Source organism: Oncorhynchus gorbuscha, linkage group LG18, assembly GCF_021184085.1.
Source record: "Oncorhynchus gorbuscha isolate QuinsamMale2020 ecotype Even-year linkage group LG18, OgorEven_v1.0, whole genome shotgun sequence".
NCBI lineage: Eukaryota > Metazoa > Chordata > Actinopteri > Salmoniformes > Salmonidae > Oncorhynchus > Oncorhynchus gorbuscha.
Window position 1 is genome coordinate 64651313 of NC_060190.1, and position 18194 is coordinate 64669506.

At 41.5% G+C, this 18194-nt stretch overlaps 3 protein-coding genes across 7 annotated transcripts in view; 2 read left to right on the plus strand and 1 right to left on the minus strand.

Annotated features, from left to right (window-relative positions):
• Window positions 1–574, minus strand: part of LOC124003234 (SLIT-ROBO Rho GTPase-activating protein 2B-like) — a 219020-nt gene extending 218446 nt beyond the window's left edge. For all 4 annotated transcript variants that reach the window (XM_046311323.1, XM_046311324.1, XM_046311322.1 and 1 more), the window contains exon 1: window positions 103–574. In XM_046311323.1, the coding sequence (XP_046167279.1) occupies window positions 103–169 (67 nt within the window). In that variant the 5' untranslated portion in view covers window positions 170–574. The remainder of the gene's footprint in view (window positions 1–102) is intronic.
• Window positions 575–4102: 3528 nt separating this feature from the next.
• On the plus strand, window positions 4103–8648 carry LOC124003353 (protein FAM72A-like). Its single transcript, XM_046311527.1, has 4 exons — window positions 4103–4821; window positions 5092–5169; window positions 5642–5766; window positions 6872–8648. The coding sequence occupies exons 1-4, from the start codon at window positions 4676–4678 to the stop codon at window positions 6964–6966; spliced, it is 444 nt and encodes a 147-aa protein (XP_046167483.1). The 5' UTR covers window positions 4103–4675; the 3' UTR covers window positions 6967–8648.
• A 543-nt stretch (window positions 8649–9191) lies between these two features.
• Window positions 9192–16941, plus strand: odad1 (outer dynein arm docking complex subunit 1). 2 transcript variants are annotated; one of them, XM_046312243.1, is made up of 15 exons: window positions 9192–9320; window positions 9654–9735; window positions 9842–9941; window positions 10169–10358; window positions 10455–10580; window positions 10757–10870; window positions 10955–11022; window positions 11191–11378; window positions 11611–11742; window positions 11864–11946; window positions 12964–13132; window positions 14166–14329; window positions 14504–14607; window positions 14688–14778; window positions 15016–16941. In XM_046312243.1, exons 2-15 carry the CDS (start codon window positions 9669–9671, stop codon window positions 15106–15108), a joined length of 1689 nt encoding a protein of 562 aa, XP_046168199.1. In that variant the 5' UTR covers window positions 9192–9320; window positions 9654–9668; the 3' UTR covers window positions 15109–16941. The 2 variants fall into 2 exon arrangements, with proteins under 2 accessions (XP_046168199.1, XP_046168197.1); XM_046312241.1 differs by having other exon boundaries at window positions 11608–11742; window positions 15016–16940.
• Window positions 16942–18194: the final 1253 nt, after the last annotated feature.

Sequence of the window (18194 nt, forward strand, 5' to 3'; positions counted from 1 at the left end):
CGAACAGGGAAATAAATGCGACAAGCCTTTGTGGAAAGGAAAGCATACATGAGCGCAAGGAGCAGCATGTTTAACAATATAAACTTGTTATAAAAGTATTACCTTTAACTTGAGTTTCATATTCGGCTACGATCTCCTTGTCCTTTCGGAATTTGGCCGGAGACGTCATGGCTGGTTCTTCTACTCAAAAACACTAGACTTCGCAATACTGGGTTAAAGAAGTAATCAGGGAAAAAAAGAGTAACTATGATATTTCGTCTGGAAGAATACCCCACTGAAAGATTGTAGCGAGTAACCCCCACAGCCCGTGGAATGGTATTGTGTTCTGCCCCTTCACTCTGCCCGCATTGTGAGAGTTTGGCGCTGCCGCATTCCCATTCGTTTGGATCCTTTCCTTAATGTGTCCTCAAAACCAGTTACAGAGCAAACGGAGAATATGTGCATTCCCTCCAAACCAACAATAACCAACGAGTCAGCAAGGTCGGATGAGGAGACTCCCAAAAAGTTTAGTCCTTCAGTATGTGGCTGTCACCACGACGGTCAGAGGCTGGGCTGGCTCCTTGGCTCTATGCTCTTCCCCCTAGAGTGAGAGTGGGGTACATAGATGAGCTAGGAAGCCAATATGCAGGCAAGGAGACAGACATACACTGTGCATGTGCCACATTCATTTGGTTGATACATAAATGGCATTGCTTGACCATACATATTCATTATTACATGTAACACTGTGTAGGCCTATGTATGGATAAAATACTCTGGCCTTTATACATTCAATCAAATGTATTTATAAAGCCAGTTTTACATCAGCCAATGTCATAAAGTGTTATACAGACACCCAGCCTAAAAAATAAAAAAAGCAAGCAATGCAGATGTAGAAGCACAGTGTATATGTAACGGATGTGAAACGGCTAGCTTAGTTAGCGGTGTGCGCTAAATAGCGTTTCAATCGGTTACGTCACTTGCTCTGAGACCTTGAAGTAGTAGTTCCCCTTGCTCTGCAAGGGCCGCGGCTTTTGTGGAGCGATGGGTAACGATGCTTCGTGGGTGACTGTTGTTGATGTATGGGCGAGGGGACGGTTTGAAATTATACTGTTACATATAGGAAAAACTCCCTAGAAAGGCAGGAACCTAGGAAGAAACCTAGAGAGGAACCAGGCTCTGAGGGGTGGCCAGTCCTCTTCTGGCTGTGCCAGGTGGAGATTATAATAGAACATGGCCAAGATGTTCAAACGTCCATAGATGAACAGCAGGGTCAAATAATAATAATCACAGTGGTTGTAGAGGGTGCAGTGGTTCTCATAATACATCATTCAAATTACATTAACAGACACCTTTATTGGTACTGCAGTGATAGGGTCAGAAACTGGGTTTTGGGAGGGCAGTCAGATCAAATCCGATTGTGGGTCTCATAATAGACAGTGATGCTCAGAGTTGGTGAATTGTTGGTGGACCATTGCCGACATACTACACTGTAATAACAAATAGGGGTAATCTGACTATACTTAATTGTTGTATGGCTACTGACAAATTACCTAATAGAAATGGAATAGATTGTTTCATGCTGGGCCCATTAATAGTAATATTGGAAAAAGCCCAGAGAACATAAAGGTAAAAATATGTCAGTCCAATGTGGTCCATGACATTGACAATATAATTTTCCTGAGAACACAGTTTTCAACTTCGGTGCCTTGAGAACAGCAAACACTCAGAAAACATCATAACTCTGGACTACTTTTATTAAAGACATGCTCCGGAACTCAGATGATAGCACATGTCCTGTGTGCTCAGTTGGTAGACCATGGTGTTTACAATGCCAGGGTTGTGGGTTTGATTCCCATGTGGGACCAGTATGAAAAGGTACAACAAATGTATGCACTCATTAGTACTACAGTAAATTGCTCTGGATTAGAGCATCTGCTAAATTACTAATGTACATATTAGCGACTAGTTAGATTTGAAAAGTGTCTTTTCTGGAATATATGCAGAGCAATTTTCCTTACACTTTCCCCCACGTTGGTCAGCCCCCTAGCAATTCGAGTTCCAGCCACTAGCCATTTGAGTGACAGCTAGTAAGATCCACACACAAGCAGACCAAGAGAGAGGCCAATGGCATGGTGCAAATATCTACACAGGTGACTTAGTATGCCATTTTCAGGGACCACTTTTGTCTCGAGTGCTATTTTCAGAACTACTGGCTAAAAAGTATTTTTTAAAGTAAGGGAGAATCTCTTTAAGGGTTTGTATATAAGCAGACTAAAGCAGTTACTAAGTGTTCATTAGTTTAACATAAACTCCAGTACTGTTATAAAATAGGCCTATCTCATTGGTTTAAACTGAATGATAGTCATTTCGTCGCTTTGCAAAACATAGGCATATTACAATGTCAACCAATGAGTTATGGATAAAAGCGTCTGCTTAATGGCATATTAGTTATAACGGTTTTACTAAACTAACTTTACAAATGAGAGACAACACCTTTAGAGGGCTGCAACATTGAATTGTAGGATAAAAACTTGGTCTTTTTTACAGACACCCTGTAGATAAGTGAAGTTTAAAGAATGATGAATTTAGCGATCAGACTGGTTTCACAAGTCTATAATGCGGCATTTCGCCATTTTTAGCCATAGGAAATCTCGGTACTAGAGTAAGGCTAACGAGCTAGCCAAGTCTTTGGGATACCGTTACCTAGCTAGCTAACTGACGTTAGCTACTAGAATTTCTTGTCCAAACGTATGAGTTGCAAAATGTTACACTTTTCTGTGTGTGTGCTATAAACATACAGCATTGCACATGTTTTACAATGCGAGTTGCTTAAAGCATGCACCACATTTGACCTCTTGTGTCGATTTCGATGACAAATACGAACTTTCCTATTTCATTTCCGTCCCATATGAAGAGATTTGGGGTGTTTTTCTCACAAATTCTCCAAAATAACCCCGCCTCTTTTCATGGAACAAGAGGAGAGTTTTCCATCTTTCGATTGGTTGAATTGATTAAGATTGGCATAAAATCAAGGAGCGGAGTCAGTTATGCTGAGCCTTTTTGGGGGGGAATAAAATAAACAGACAATCAGACGTCATTGAGATCAAGAATTGACAAGAACATGAAAGACAAACAAAACAAAAACAGAAAAATGTGTTATGACAGCATAAGAGAATGTGACAATGACACTTACTCAGAATAGAATCATTATAATATTGGACTGTAGAAAAGCTTTTCTTATTATTTAGTCATTTCAGAGACTCAATTAACAACATGAAGGGTATTTAAACAAACACTTAATTTAAAATATTTGGTTTTGTTGATATATACAATTTACCAACCAAAATCATGACATTAGTTGCACATTTCAAAGAGTTCAGAGTACTGTCTAAAAATGTTATAACATTTAATATCAACAGAGTGACCAGTTTTACTCAGTATGTACTCCTCCACATCGCTCCAAAATCTAATAGTGTACAAACAACTATAAAAAAAAATGTGTCCGCGTTTCAGGTCCATCATTGCAGAACGTACACGTGTCTGTACACAATGTCTGTAAACCTTGAGACCATTGTGTTGGAGGGGTACATATTGTGCAAATTATTTAGGTTGCAACTCTCTTATTTTATTAGAAATACAAATGTAAAGGGACAAAGCCAAACCCTTCGCCATTGAATAGCTGATAGTTGTGAATTCGATTATGCTGAGTTTGGGGCAAAGCGTGACATTTTCCATACACTATATGTTTGAATATTCCGTTTTCATTGGCAGATAAAGCGTTTTTTTTTTATCAAAAGCAATCACTTTTGCAAAATACAGAATCCTACTAATTACTCCACGTGCTTAATTACGACGCTTTTGTTTTGGGAAGATTTCGCCGTGGGCTTTGAACCGTGCACCTGGCTCACGCCCGGGAGGTAGCCCGCTTCCGAAACCATTGCAAAGTTTCACACGGTGCAACACACGGTCCAGATGAATTGAATCCCCTCATTATTACTTAGGCGACGGTCTTGATATATTTGTACCCAATCAGCTTTGTAGTTGTGCGATTATGTTACCCAATGGAATATATTTTTTGTCCTCGAGAGCCAATCGAAATTCGACATAGGACTGTTTTTAAAAATGTTTCAGGAAGTATCGGTAGCTACCAGGAAGTTGTAAACAATAAACACAACAACGAAGCTAGCTGGCTTTTACATTGTACTGAATCTGTGACCGCAACGAAGTAACGTTCGTCGTTGAAGAGCAGGTTGAAGATAAATAGAAAATGGCAAGAGCTAATTTGAACATCTGATGGTGCTGTGTTATTATGGTCACTCTCGTGATGTTAGCTTGTGGCTCTGTTTTGACAAGTAGATAGCTACTGTAGATTGCAATCAACCACATTACTCGCTATCAACAAGGATCAATAACTAGCTAAACCTCCAATATAACATTGGACGTGGAAACGTCGAATTTGTGGCTTCTCTTTTATAATTCACCTGCTGCTAACTTCCAGCTAACTGTTGATAGCTAGTCAACGAACTAGCTAGCTATTTAGTAACAATAACAGTGAACGGTTAGTTAGCTAAATAGCGTTTTAAATAACGTTAGCGTCAGATCAGCTACCATTGCTACATTGATCGATCTGTTCTGACGCACATTTCCTCTGGACATTGGGGTTCGAAAGCTAGAAGAACAGTATTTAAAGAGCATGTCTACCTCCAACTTCAAAAACAAATGTGTCACTCAAGTGAATTGTATATACTGTGAGAGTCTACTCTGCACAAGAGGAATGAAGGCAGTACTTCTCGCAGACACAGAAATTGAGCTGTTCTCTACTGACATACCGCCCAACAGGTAAGCAATAAAACCACTATGTTATGAAATTATCACTGAATGAGTTGTGACAAATGAGCTAATGACGGTTATGGTTTATATGAGGATCTCTCATCACTGTCTATTTTTTGGAGGGGCTCATAATTTCATATGTTGAGTGTTTGTGATACTGTGAGATAAAGGAAGTATAATGGATAAGTTCTAACCCATTATCTCCCTCTATGGCTAGAATGTGATGGTGCCCCTTTGTTCTTTAACAATCCCCATAACACCCCCCAACCCCTCTTCTAGAAGTGTTGACTTTGTGGCCAGCTGCTACTCTACAGAGAGCTGCAAATGCAAACTGAGAGACATCGCCTGTCTGAAATGGTATGTATGTAGCATTATTGCAAACACAGATTGGCCACTCACATTACACTAACCCGTTTGCATTCATTATATATGTGCTTTGTGGTTACACAATAGCATTACTAGACAGACAATTGTTGTGGCTGCTTTATTAATATTTACCTTAGAAAATGCAAATGTTAATGTCTGCAAATGTCCATATCTAGTGTTGTGCTTCAGTTGGAAAGTTGTTCAGCCAGCAGTTTGTCGGGTACAGTGAGGCTTTTGTCAGGACCCTTTTGTATCCCCAGGGCTTCGTTGTTCTACACAGAAACACATCGGTCAGATAACAGACACCTACTGATAGTTAGCACTTTCACAGGTGCTCGCTATAAAACACTGACATTTTTTATCTCTCCCTCCCTCCATATCTCTCTTTCACCCTCTCCCCTTTTCTCTATCTATTTCCCTCTCGCTCTTTACTTCCCCTTTTTCTCTCAATCCCCCTCTCCAGTGGTAATTTTGTGGGGTATCACGTGGTAGCCCCATGTAAGCCCTGCCTGCTGTCCTGTAACAATGGCCATTTCTGGATGTTTAACAGTGATGCTGTGTCCACCCTTAACAGATTGGATCCTACAGGTTAGAACTCCAAGCTCACAGACCTCTGGGTAAATCCATTTGAATGTAATCACTTTTTGACACCCTTTTGATCACCCTTTTGATTTGAACAAAACCTTCCATACATAGTTGCCCATTGTAGAATTGCTCATAAAGTGACTTTTTGGACCTGAGCGCCAAACATTCAAGAGATAAAGGTGCTCAAAGTTGACCCAAAAGATAGACAGTTGAGATGGATATAATTTAAAAGCTGACAAACATGTTTGTCCAACAATTTTTTTTATCATTTCTGGAAAATAGAGCATGTTGTGTTTCATCCGATGGCAGGCACAACACATAAGCCAAAGATTATGTGAAATAGGCTCTAAGCTACTACATATGCAAAAATTCAAATGTATTTTTAGATAATTGATGTTAAACCTTTAGAAAATAGATATATAATAACAATTTTGTTTTTCAAAAAACAATATAATAGTTTGACAACACTGTAAGCTTTTAAATGATAGCAAACTCCGCCATTTATATTTGTCAGTCATGAAGACATGGATGTCTCATGGTATGGTGTTGTATGCAAAATGGGTCTTTATGTCCTGAAAGGTTTTGTTATTGAGGTCCAAAAAGGCACTTTATGACCACTTCTTCCATGGCCAAACATATATGGAAAGTTGTTGTTTTTTTATATCAAAAGGGATGCTGTCAAAAAGTGACAGAATTCAAATGGATTTACCCCTCTTACCAATTGATGAACAATAGACTGTATTCCGAGAAGACTGTCCTAAAACCATAGTTAGTCAAAGTAATATACCTGTAAAGAAGAATTACCCTAAATGCACAGTTTGTGACAAGATACCGATACCCCCTAAGGCTAAGCAACACTGACTGACTGACTGACTGACACAACACATTGCAACATGTCTGGCATTATGTGTTGACTCTTCTGATCTCCACTACCACATGACTTAGCACTCAGAAACGCAGAAGTTGAATTATTTGGAGAGGTCGTGCAAAGCCTTAATGCCAGGCTGTTTCTACTTTAGCCAATCTGTTATTGACTTAGCTTGTCGGCAAGGAAAGACTGTTCCTTAAACTGTCCCTGCACAAACAAACGCTGCGTCTTCTGTTGCAGGTTTGAACCTATTGCTGTGGGGAGACCTTCCCGAGCTAGAGGACAGCGAGAACGAGGGATCAGACACCCCATCGGAGGAGGAGTGCATCAGGTAGAGAGAGATGGATGACCGATGGAAGAGAAACAGAAGAGGCCTTACCCTGTGACCATACCCCCCCCCCTTCCCAAAAGCACACAATCCTCACGCATTCTACGCATTCACACATTTCGGTTACACGTTGGACAAGTAACCGAAAGGTTGCAAGATCGAATCCTCAAGCTGACAAGGTAAAAATCTGTCGTTCTGCCCCTGAACAAGGCAGTTAACCCTCTGTTCCTAGGCCGTCATTGAAAATAAGAATTTGTTCTTAACTGACTTGCCTAGTTAAATAAAGGTTAAAAAAATATACAATTCTAAAATCTCTCTCTCTCTCTCTGTGGGGGGGAATCAATGGTAGAACTGGACTGTTGGAACTGCCTTCTCTTAAACTCACCACTGAATCCCCATTCAAACAAACTCATTAGCTTTCGGTTTCCCTGGCGGATGGATGTCTTAACATTTCGCATGGCTGTTTTATACCCTTTGGGTAGCCTATTGCTATTGGATGCTGGATTGAACTTTGTACGTTGTATTTAAGGTTTTCTTCAGTCCTTTGTTAGTGCTTGAACAATCGATTACAATGATGTTGTGTTTAGGTTTTAGAAACTGACATTGTTGACCTTGAGTATTTGCCAGTTATCTTGCTTTGGTCTTTCATGAAGAGGGCCAGTGTCACCAACAGATGGTACTAGTACATAAAGTATAGGTACGTGTTTGGTTCTAGGGCTCCTCAGTGATGGGATAGAGGGTACTCAATGAAAATAGAGGAAGCCCAATTACACACATGGCAAAAGGAGCTGGAAAGAAAATACATGATCAGGAAAGGAAAGTCAATGTCCACTCATTCTTACATTGTTGATATAGGAAAAACATTGCAGCAAAAACAGTGAAAGAAAATGTACCTTATATTCCGAGCAGATATCCTAACCCTGTATGATTCAACGCTGAACTGTTGTGTGCTTGAAAGAGCACAATGAATGAGTATATAGACATATCTTAAAGTAGCATTTAATATACCTCCCAGTTCAAACAGACAAGCTATGCCTGTATTAACAAGGATATGTTGAAGCTCCAATTGAAAGGTATTTGTTTTGTGGTCATAACTGACAGTATAACAGATGGACGTACACACCAAATACCTGAGATGGCAGTCACCAATTAAGATTCCTGTCTTTGTAGCAATTATTTATTTAAGTTATGTTCTAAGCTCTGGCTAAGTGTATTGCATCTTGTGATATGATATACAAAATTAATAGCCAATTATGATCAAAATCATACAGACCAAATATCTTTAACCACTTATTTTCCTTTTGTTTACAATAGTTTTCTTTTATTTACAAAAGCAATGTTTTGTAGTGTGCTGTATTTTTTTCTGTTTCTCTTGTCTGTTTCTATTTGACATTTCTCTAGCATTTGAGTGTTTTATGTTTGGAGGCTGATAGTTTTTTTTTTTTTTACCTTAGTGAAGGTAGCTAGTGATCAGCTGAGAGCTTCCTATGGCATAGACCATAGTTGGGAGATATTCAACCACTATCAAAAGTGTTTATTTTTTAAATATTTTTTTTTATCTGACTTTAATATGATTAATTTAAGTAGTGTGGTTTTATTTATCAATTTGTATTTATTTATTAACAAACATATTGCTGTCTTTATACTGATGTTATTTGCCCTGCTGAAAAAATATATTTTGAAATGCCACTGATCCTGAATTGGTCGTTTGAAACATTACTTTTTTATGCTTATTGTATTGATAATACACCTTTTCCAAAATATCCATTGTGTTTTGTGAACTTTTTGGTAACCAAAAATCTGCAGCTAACACAGCTAGTGTACTTACACAGTTAGGAATATACTTTGCTTATGTGTAATGGCCGTGGAATCTCTTATTGAGTAGTAAGTAGCACAGGGCTGCCTGTCCTGCAAAATGCAGCACAGCCATGGTAAGAGTCCATCTGCACTCAGCAAACACCAATGTTTGTGTGTCTGTCTAGGTTACCCCAATCCCATCACAATTTTAACCCTGTACTCTAGGACTGACTTTTTTGAAAAAGAGCAGAATAATTTAAAGTCATACCAAAGGTTTTTATAAATAAAACTAAAGCTAAAGAAATAGCTTTTCTATACAATTTGTGGTTCTCTAATAGTAAGCATCATCACCCTCTCACTTGTGTAGAGCGATCTCCAGTGGTATGAAACCTGTCAGCAGGTCCCTGTCCCTTCACCGCCCTCTGTGGCCGTTCTCATGTCATCATGTCCTCCTAGAAACGGTTGCTAACAACTCTGGAGAAAGAGGAATGCAGACAAGCGTTTCGGCATTAAAAGTGGTATCCGTGGCTAATTGCGCGAACTACAATTTTTCAGTTCCTACAGGTAAGTGACTCACTCTGTAGTGTATTAGTCAATTAGCTTACAACACTTAACACAATTTTGTACTTTTTTGGAAGCTGTAATTAAGTCAGAGATGACCTATTTCTAGTGTCCAGCTAGCTAGCAAGCTTAAGTGGTTTGCCATCTAACGTTCGCTATCTAGCTGCAAATGTTTTGCATATTCCTTTGTGCTTACTTTTCACATGTGAAATGGTAAATCAGAAGGGATAGAAGAATGCCCTTCCTATCATTGTTTGAAGTAGCTAGGATAACATAGATCTGCCGCAAACAAAGTGCAACCACTGATTTGTCTAGCTAATTGTTTACTGTTCCCAGAGTACAATTTAAACCATGCCTCGAGGAAGATCAGCCACCAGTGTCCACTCTGACAGCAGTGACATGGATATTGATGGAATAGGTACAGTATGTGTTTTGTATGACCAGCATAAGGGTTAGCTAATTAATTCACCAACTAACTTGTTCTCAGAAATGTCAACATTTGCATTTCGTGTACTGTGCTCCAGCGGAAACAGAGATGGGAAAACTGCAAAGACAGTTCCGGATCATGGGGGGAGACCGGTTGGCCTACAGCATCCAGTCTCAAGATCACATACGCAGACAGCGGTGAGTCCACCGGTACACCACACATCACCTTCACAGTGTCTGTGTGTGAAATACAATGTATGAATGTGTATGCTCGGCGTGTCTGTTTTTGTTTGTGTATTTAGATGCACTATTGTAAAGTGACTGTTCCACTGGATGTCATAAGGTGAATGCACCAATTTGTAAGTCGCTCTGGATAAGAGCGTCTGCTAAATGACTTAAATGTAATGTAAATGTGTAATATGTAGGCAGGAGATAGAGACGCTTGAGAAGGAACAGGAGGAGCTACAGCGTAGTCTCTGTGTGTCTGAGAGCCTATCCCGGCGGCAGCGGGACAGTGAGGATGCCCAGACCCTGCGCTCCATGCTGGAACAGAGGGACGAGGTGGGGGACGAGGTGGAGAGGGAGAGGCAGAGTCAGGCAGAGCTGGAGCAGGAGGTACAGGAGCTTCACACGCACGCACAGCCACACACACACACAGAACCTTCACCCCCTTAGTGAGCTGAAGTTTCCATGTCTATGTGCTGGGGCCAGATCTCTAGCATGGAGAGAAAGCTGACAGAGCTGAGGAGAGGCGAGGTCACTGCTACTCTCAGCCAAAAGTCCCAGTCCCGACAAACTCAGAAGGCCTCACGCACCCTGGAGAACAAACTAGATAGAGTGAGTAGCATGTCTTGTCACATTCAGGCCAACACAGAATTGGATAGCACTGTTAAACCTAGTACCACACAGTACTGTAGTACAGCCTGCTGCCTCATATTGTCAAACACTGTCAATGATCCGTTCTCTGTTTTTATTTTCACATCACTTAGACCTGTCTACTATTACTGTTGCAGGCCCTCATTCGCTTCAACGAGCAGCTGACTAAAATCAGCCACCTGAGAGAGGACCTGGAGACTCTGCGTGTGGAGCGGGTCCGGTTCCAGCAGCTCCACCGCAGACTGGACAAGGTCAGGGGTCACACTGAGACCAATCAAAATCCAGGGACAGAGAGAGGTCACATGACTCCAGTTAAACCCTGCTTCCTGTTCTAGGAGCTGCAGGAGATCCGGAAAGACATCGGAGATATGGTCAGCCTCTCCACTGCTGCATATGATGTCAGGTGAGATATGAGAGTTGAATGTGTCTGCCTGCTTAATATGTGTAAGAATCCTTACTTACATATTTCAAATGGAGGCTACTGTATTCGTTGCGTTTATCTATGAGTTTGCACATGCACTTAGGTTTCATATGGTAAATATCTATGGCTCGATCTGTCTCTCTGTGCCAGGGTGGAGGCCCAGTCTAAGATGATCATGATGAGGGAGAAGGCAGTAAAGGACCTGTCTCAGTACAGCGCTGAAATGAAGGAGCTGGAGAGGGTGATCGCACACGAACGCCGCCTCAAAGAGTTCATGACCACCAAGTGCAGTGAGAGGAGTGGCCAGGATGAGGGGCAAGAATTGGGCCGCAGGCATGGTATGACTGAGCGTTAGAACACACGCACAGTGACGCACGCATGCTTGTGATGTTTCATTTTGGAGTTTGCTATAACATACATGTGACTTGGGGAGTGATATGTGACTTAAGAGTGATAGAAAAATACTAGAATGAAAGTGAGGATAATGATGAAAAAGATGTTACTACAGATTATGAAAATAATGGTGATGAGGAGGGTGATGAGTATGATGATGGCGGTGTGTTTCAGCAGCAGAGTTGAAGGAACAGAGGAGGTTGGACTCTGGGGAGGAGTCAGTGGACACACTGGAGGAAGTCTTCCATAGGATCCAGAATATCACAGGAGAGGAAGACCTGGACATGCTGGTCACCAGGTTCATCCAAGGTCAGTCCTGACCTTCACACACACATATTAATACAATGCAAACTCCAAACGCTGTCTGTTATTACCTCTGTGTGCAGTTGATATGTGTTAATGCTCCTCTTGTGGTTCTATTGCTGTTTAGTCGAGGATCAGAACTTTGCCCTCTTCAACTATGTGAATGAGCAAAACAACGAGGCTGAAGCTTTGAGGGACCAAATTAACCAGGTCAGTATGAGGTTGCTTACCTTGAGTGCACAGTTCAGTCCTCCATGTATTCTGATTGTGTGCACATGCTGTGTGTGCACTCGCGTTAGTGATGCGCGGGTTGACTCATAACCTGCAGTCATCTGCAGGGCAGGTGGGTTTAGGGTCATGAAATATTGTGTGGATGAGTGGCGGGTGGGTTGAATAAAGAGAAAACAATGCATTAAAAATGTATACATTTATAATTCTTGTGCAATTCATATCTATAGGCTACAGTGAGGTTTTTTATTCATCATTTTGATCTGGTGTTAGTGCGTAGCCTAAGCTTCAGGGCCCAACTGTAGCGCGCCAAATACACGGCAATCACCAAATGCTTTCCAGAACTTGGGCAGAAAAGTTCATATCAATCCACAGGCAAAAAGGACAATGTCAGAGTTTAATTCAATAAGAGAGAAGCTGCAAAACGGAGAGTTTAAAATCAATAACAGGGAGAGACAGAAAAGTTCTGTAATGTTTGGGAAATATTTGGTGAAAAATGGAGAGGATGTTAGCAGTGCCGGTCCCTAAACGTCTTTGCTGTGCGAGAGTAGCAGAGTGGAAAGAGAAACAGACATTATCCATGTCAACTAGATGGAAGCATTCATTCTATTGATTTGTGACATTATTCCTGCTAACAAGGTTTATTTAGTCTTCCAGGGAAACAAGTAATGACAGAAGAGAAGCTGCATCCCACTGGGCACACACTGGTTGAATCAACGTTGTTTCCACGTCATCTCAATGAAATTATGTTGGACCAATGTTGAAAGACGTTGAATTGATATCTGTGCCCAGTGGGAAGTTCAGTATCTTGTTATAGACAAGTTGAATATCAGCCTACCAAAATGTCTGAAATTATAAGCAGAAACATAGGCCTATCGAAAAAGGCTTTTCACTTTATCACATATAGTCGGGCGGTTGCGGATGGGTTATTAGCAATTACGGGCGGGAGTGGGTGAACAACCAGCTGATCCGCACATTACTAACGTGTGTGTGTGTCAGACCCAGAGGGAGATGGAGCAGTTTAATGTGAGGGGGCAGCAGCAGAAGCAGCAGCACCATGCTTTGTTGAGAGACATTGATCAGCAACAGAGAGACACAGAGTCTCAGGCACACGAGAATGAAGTCCTGGCCAGTGCTGTGAGCAAGATCCTGGACCAGATAAAGACAGGTACTCTAAACCTCTTTCTCTCTTTCTTTCTCTCTCGGTCTCTCTCTTGGTCTCTCTCGTTCTCTCTGTGTGTCTCTCTCTCTCTGTTTCTCTCTGTGTCTCTCTCTCTGTGTGTCTCTCTCTGTCTCTCTCTTTCTTTCTCGTTCTCTCTGTGTGTGTCTCTCTCTCTCTCTTTCTTTCTCGTTCTCTCTGTGTGCCTCTCTCTCTCTGTCTCTCTCCCTGTGTCTCTCTCTGTCTCTGTCTCTTTCTCCTGTCATTCTTTTTGTCTCACACACACACACACACACACACACACACACACACACACACACACACACACACACACACACACACACACACACACACACACACACACACACACACACACACACACACACACACACACACACACACGTACACACACGTGCAGAGCTAAACATACTTACTTTGATACATTACATGTTAGATTTACACAGTGTACAAAACATTAAGAACACCTGCTCTTTCCATGAAATAGACTTAATAGGTGAAAGCAATGATTCCTTATTGATGTCACCTGTTAAATCCACTTCAATCAGTGTAGATGAAGGGGAGCAGACAGGTTAAAAATTTATTTTTAAGTCATGAGACAATTGAGACATGGCTTGTGTATGTGTGCCATTCAGAGGGTGAATGGGCAAAATATTTAGGTGCCTTTGAACGGGGTATGGTAGTAAGTGCCAGGTACGGCGGTTTGTGTCAAGAACTACAACGCTGCTTAGTTTTTCACGCTCAACAGTTTCCTGTGTGTATCAAGAATGGTCCACCACCCAAAGGACATCAAGCCAACTTCACACAACTGTGGGAAGCATTGGAGTCAACATGGGCCAGCATCCCGGTGGAATTATTTTAACACCTTGTAGAGTCCATGCCCCTGACTAATTGAGTCTGTTCTCAATATTAGGAAGTTTTTCCTAGTGTTTGATATACTCACTGTATATGATGAAAGGAAAAATTGGCCTTTATACTGAAGTCATAATGTTCTATGTTTGCTTGACTGTTTGTGATGGGGTAGGAGTGAACAGTGTGTTCCATAAGATGGACTGTGATCGCTCAGTGGTGGAGGACTTGCTGGGCTCGTCCTCTGGCATCCGGGAGAACAACATCATGACCTACCTGGGTCTGGTGGAACAGAGGACCAACCAGCTGCTCACCATGCAGGCCTTCCTCAACTCCAGGGTAACTAACATGCACACCCAGAATCACTCCTAATGGCCCATATCAGTCTAGCCTGGCCCCAGATCTGTTGGCAGAACGGCACAAACAGATTAGGCATCAGTCTACTATCGATCTGTATGTGCACGCATATCACAGACTGTACCATGTATGTATCCCTCTCTCTGTTTCTCACAGGATCTCGATAAGGAGTATGACCCAAAAGACCTTGCCCGATTTCTACTCGGTCAGAACCCTGAGATTCCCAGACAAAATATCATCATACAGCCTCCTGTCACTGGGTTGGTAATTTTGTTATGATTTGAGCTTATTTACCCTGTGTGGCTGTGTCTTACCTGGTGTGTGTGATTGTGATCCTCAGGGATGACTATGACACAGAGGAGTCTCCTCTCACTGATGAGGAAGAGCGGCCTCTCTCCCAGGGAGAACTACGCCAGAGAATCATGAAAGGGGTGAGCTATGACAAATATTCACATTCACTTACACCTTAAAACACAGACTTCCTTTACATATCCTTGTACTACAGGATGTTTTTTGTGCAAAATATTTTCTTAATGTTTTCTTTCATCTTGATCACCTACGTAACTAATAAGGCTGTCAGTGAAGTTGAAACCATTATGACGTAATGCACTGTACTTTCAACATCAATGCTTTCTCCTATGTGCCTGTTATATGTACATTTTACACAGGTCCTGCTAAAGGAGGGATCAGTTCGTCACGCAGGACCAAGGAGAAAGATGAGTGGTCCGTCCAACAGCCATCGGCGCTCCCTAGAGGCCTGAGAGGAGCGGCACACAAGGAGATAGATATATCCCGACGGTTTTGTCTAGAAGAGATAAACGCTTGGTCAAAATGTACGCAGCAGTTTAGGATAATTAATGTAGCAGGTTAGGAGAATTAACGTAACAGGTTAGAATAATTAGGTTAAGGTTAGGATAAGGGTTAGTATTAGGATTAGCCAAAAAATAAATACACTTTTGATGTAAATTTGACAAAAGCTATATCCCATCTAGATTTGACCTTTCTAGCCACCCCCACCCGATGAAGGACCTCATCCTAGGAAGAATAGCAGATTTTGTTATCTAGTGTTATCACCTGAATTTCAACCATGATCAAATGACCAAATGTCACAATTTTAGTTATGATTTAATATATGGTAGATAGTATTACTTGTGCTTCTATATCTCATTTTTAATAATATGATGCTGCATCATCATGGTTTGTTACAATATAAGTGTGATTTGTTTAGCTTGAACTAATTAGGTTAGGAGATATAAAGACTTCTCTCAGTCTGGCAGCCAGCTGGTCTTTTGATGTGTCATATGCCATCTGGCTTTGATTATTCAAATCTGGTCTCAATATATCCCCTGCTGCCTTGCTCTCAGATGCTGAAGTGCTCCAACTGAACACAAGGGGGCACTGCTTTCCAATCATTGTAGGTTCATTGAAACTTGTTTTACCATTTTCATATCTACAAGTTTGGTCATCAATATTTGTAGGATATGTTTTCTCCCTTTTTCAAATAGATTAGGAACTATATACAACACTTGGTGTTTAAATATAAAGATTAAAGCAATGTACTCTCTGCTGCAGCCACTTAATCCATACAATAGGACAATTAGGAAAGGAATAGATTGATTTTAAGAAACTTTTTGTCTGAGGTCATCCAACATAATCAAGAGTCAACAAAGAGTTACTTTAGTTAGGCTAGTTTTGAAAGGGCTCCATGGAATGGTCTCACATGGATTACACACAATTAAATTTTTTACAATTATTTTACCTTTTATTTAACTAGGCAAGTCAGTTAAGAACACATTCTTATTTTGAATGACGGCCTAGGAACAGTGGGTTAACTGCCTTGTTCAGGGGCAGAATGACAGATTTGTACCTTGTCAGCTCAGGGATTCGAATTTGCAACCTTTCGGTTATTAGTTCAATGCTCTAACCACTAGGCTACCTTGCAGCACCATGCTGACCAGACCGCTCGCATGCGTCCGCCATCGCATCCATCGCACGCATGCTGATTTTGTTCACCCACACCTGTCGCAATCAGGACAAGCAGGTTGAAATATCAAAATGAACTCTGAACCAACTATATTAATTTGAGGACAGGTTGAAAAGCATTAGACATTTATGGCAATTTAGCTAGCTAGCTTGCTGTTGCTAGCTAATTTGTCCTGGGATATAAACATTGGGTGTTATTTTTACTGAATTACAAACGGTCCTCTACTAGACAATTAATCCACAGGTAAAAGGGTAAACCGAGTTAGTTTTTAGTAATCTCTCCTCTTTCAGGCTCCTCTTTCTCTTTGGACTTTATATGGCGGTTGGCAACCAACTTTAAGGTGCATTACCACCACCAACTGGACTGGAGTGTGGACCTCAGTTCGTCTTTCAATTACCCATGTGGGTACATGCTCCTAAAAACCAATGAGGAAATGAGACAGGCGGGACATGCAGCACGTCAAGCGTCACAAATAGAACCGAGTTCTATTTTAGTGCCTGGCTACGCAGACCAGTGTGGGTGCAATATTTGAATAACATGTAACTGTACATTTATTTTGCAACACGAACGGTGTGGTCAGCATGTTACAGTGGGGCAAAAAAGTATTTAGTCAGCCACCAATTGTGCAAGTTCTCCCACTTAAAAAGATGAGAGGCCTGTAATTTTCATCATAGGTACACTTCAACTATGACAGACAAAATGAGGGGAAAAAATCCAGAAAATCACATTGTAGGATTTTTAATTAATTTATTTGCAAATTATGGTGGAAAATAAGTATTTGGTAACCTACAAAAAAGCAAGATTTCTGGCTCTCACAGACCTGTAACTTCTTCTTTAAGAGTCTCCTCTGTCCACTCGTTACCTGTATTAATGGCACCTGTTTGAACTTGTTATCAGTATAAAAGACACCTGTCCACAACCTCAAACAGTCACACTCCAAACTCCACTATGGCCAAGACCAAAGAGCTGTCAAAGGACACCAGAAACAAAATTGTAGACCTGCACCAGGCTGGGAAGAATGAATCTGCAATAGGTAAGCAGCTTGGTTTGAAGAAATCAACTGTGGGAGAAATTATTAGGAAATGGAAGACATTCAAGACCACTGATAATCTCCCTCGATCTGGGGCTCCACGCAAGATCTCACCCCGTGGGGTCAAAATGATCACAAGAACGGTGAGCAAACATCCCAGAACCACACGGGGGGACCTAGTGAATGACCTGCAGAGAGCTGGGACCAAAGAAACAAAACTTACCATCAGTAACACTACGCCGCCAGGGACTCAAATCCTGCCGTGCCAGACGTGTCCCCCTGCTTAAGCCAGTACATGTCCAGGCCCGTCTGAAGTTTGCTAGAGAGCATTTGGATGATCCAGAAGAAGATTGGGAGAATGTCATATGGTCAGATGAAAGCAAAATATATTTTTTTGTAAAAACTCAACTCGTCGTGTTTGGAGGACAAAGAATGCTGAGTTGCATCCAAAAAACACCATACCTACTGTGAAGCATGGGGGTGGAAACATCATGCTTTGTGGCTGTTTTTCTGCAAAGGGACCAGGACGACTGATCCGTGTAAAGGAAAGAATGAATGGCGCCATGTATCGTGAGATTTTGAGTGAAAACCTCCTTCCATCAGCAAGGGCATGGAAGATGAAACGTGGCTGGGTCTTTCAGCATGACAATGATCCCAAACACACCGCCCGGGCAACGGAGGAGTGGCTTCGTAAGAAGCATTTCAAGGTCCTGGAGTGGTCTAGCCAGTCTCCAGATCTCAACCCCATAGAAAATCTTTGGAGGGAGTTGAAAGTCCGTGTTGCCCAGCAACAGCCCCAAAACATCGCTGCTCTAGAGGAGATCTGCATGGAG

Coding starts and splice junctions, on each gene's coding strand:
- LOC124003353 (XM_046311527.1), top strand. CDS start 4,676: ATGTCTACCTCCAACTTCAAAAACAAATGTGTCACTCAAGTGAATTGT. Junction 4,822..5,091: donor ACTGACATACCGCCCAACAG/GTAAGCAATAAA, acceptor CCCCTCTTCTAG/AAGTGTTGACTTTGTGGCCA. Junction 5,767..6,871: donor TAACAGATTGGATCCTACAG/GTTAGAACTCCA, acceptor CTTCTGTTGCAG/GTTTGAACCTATTGCTGTGG.
- odad1 (XM_046312241.1), top strand. CDS start 9,669: ATGCCTCGAGGAAGATCAGCCACCAGTGTCCACTCTGACAGCAGTGAC. Junction 11,743..11,863: donor GGTCACCAGGTTCATCCAAG/GTCAGTCCTGAC, acceptor ATTGCTGTTTAG/TCGAGGATCAGAACTTTGCC. Junction 13,133..14,165: donor CCTGGACCAGATAAAGACAG/GTACTCTAAACC, acceptor GTGATGGGGTAG/GAGTGAACAGTGTGTTCCAT.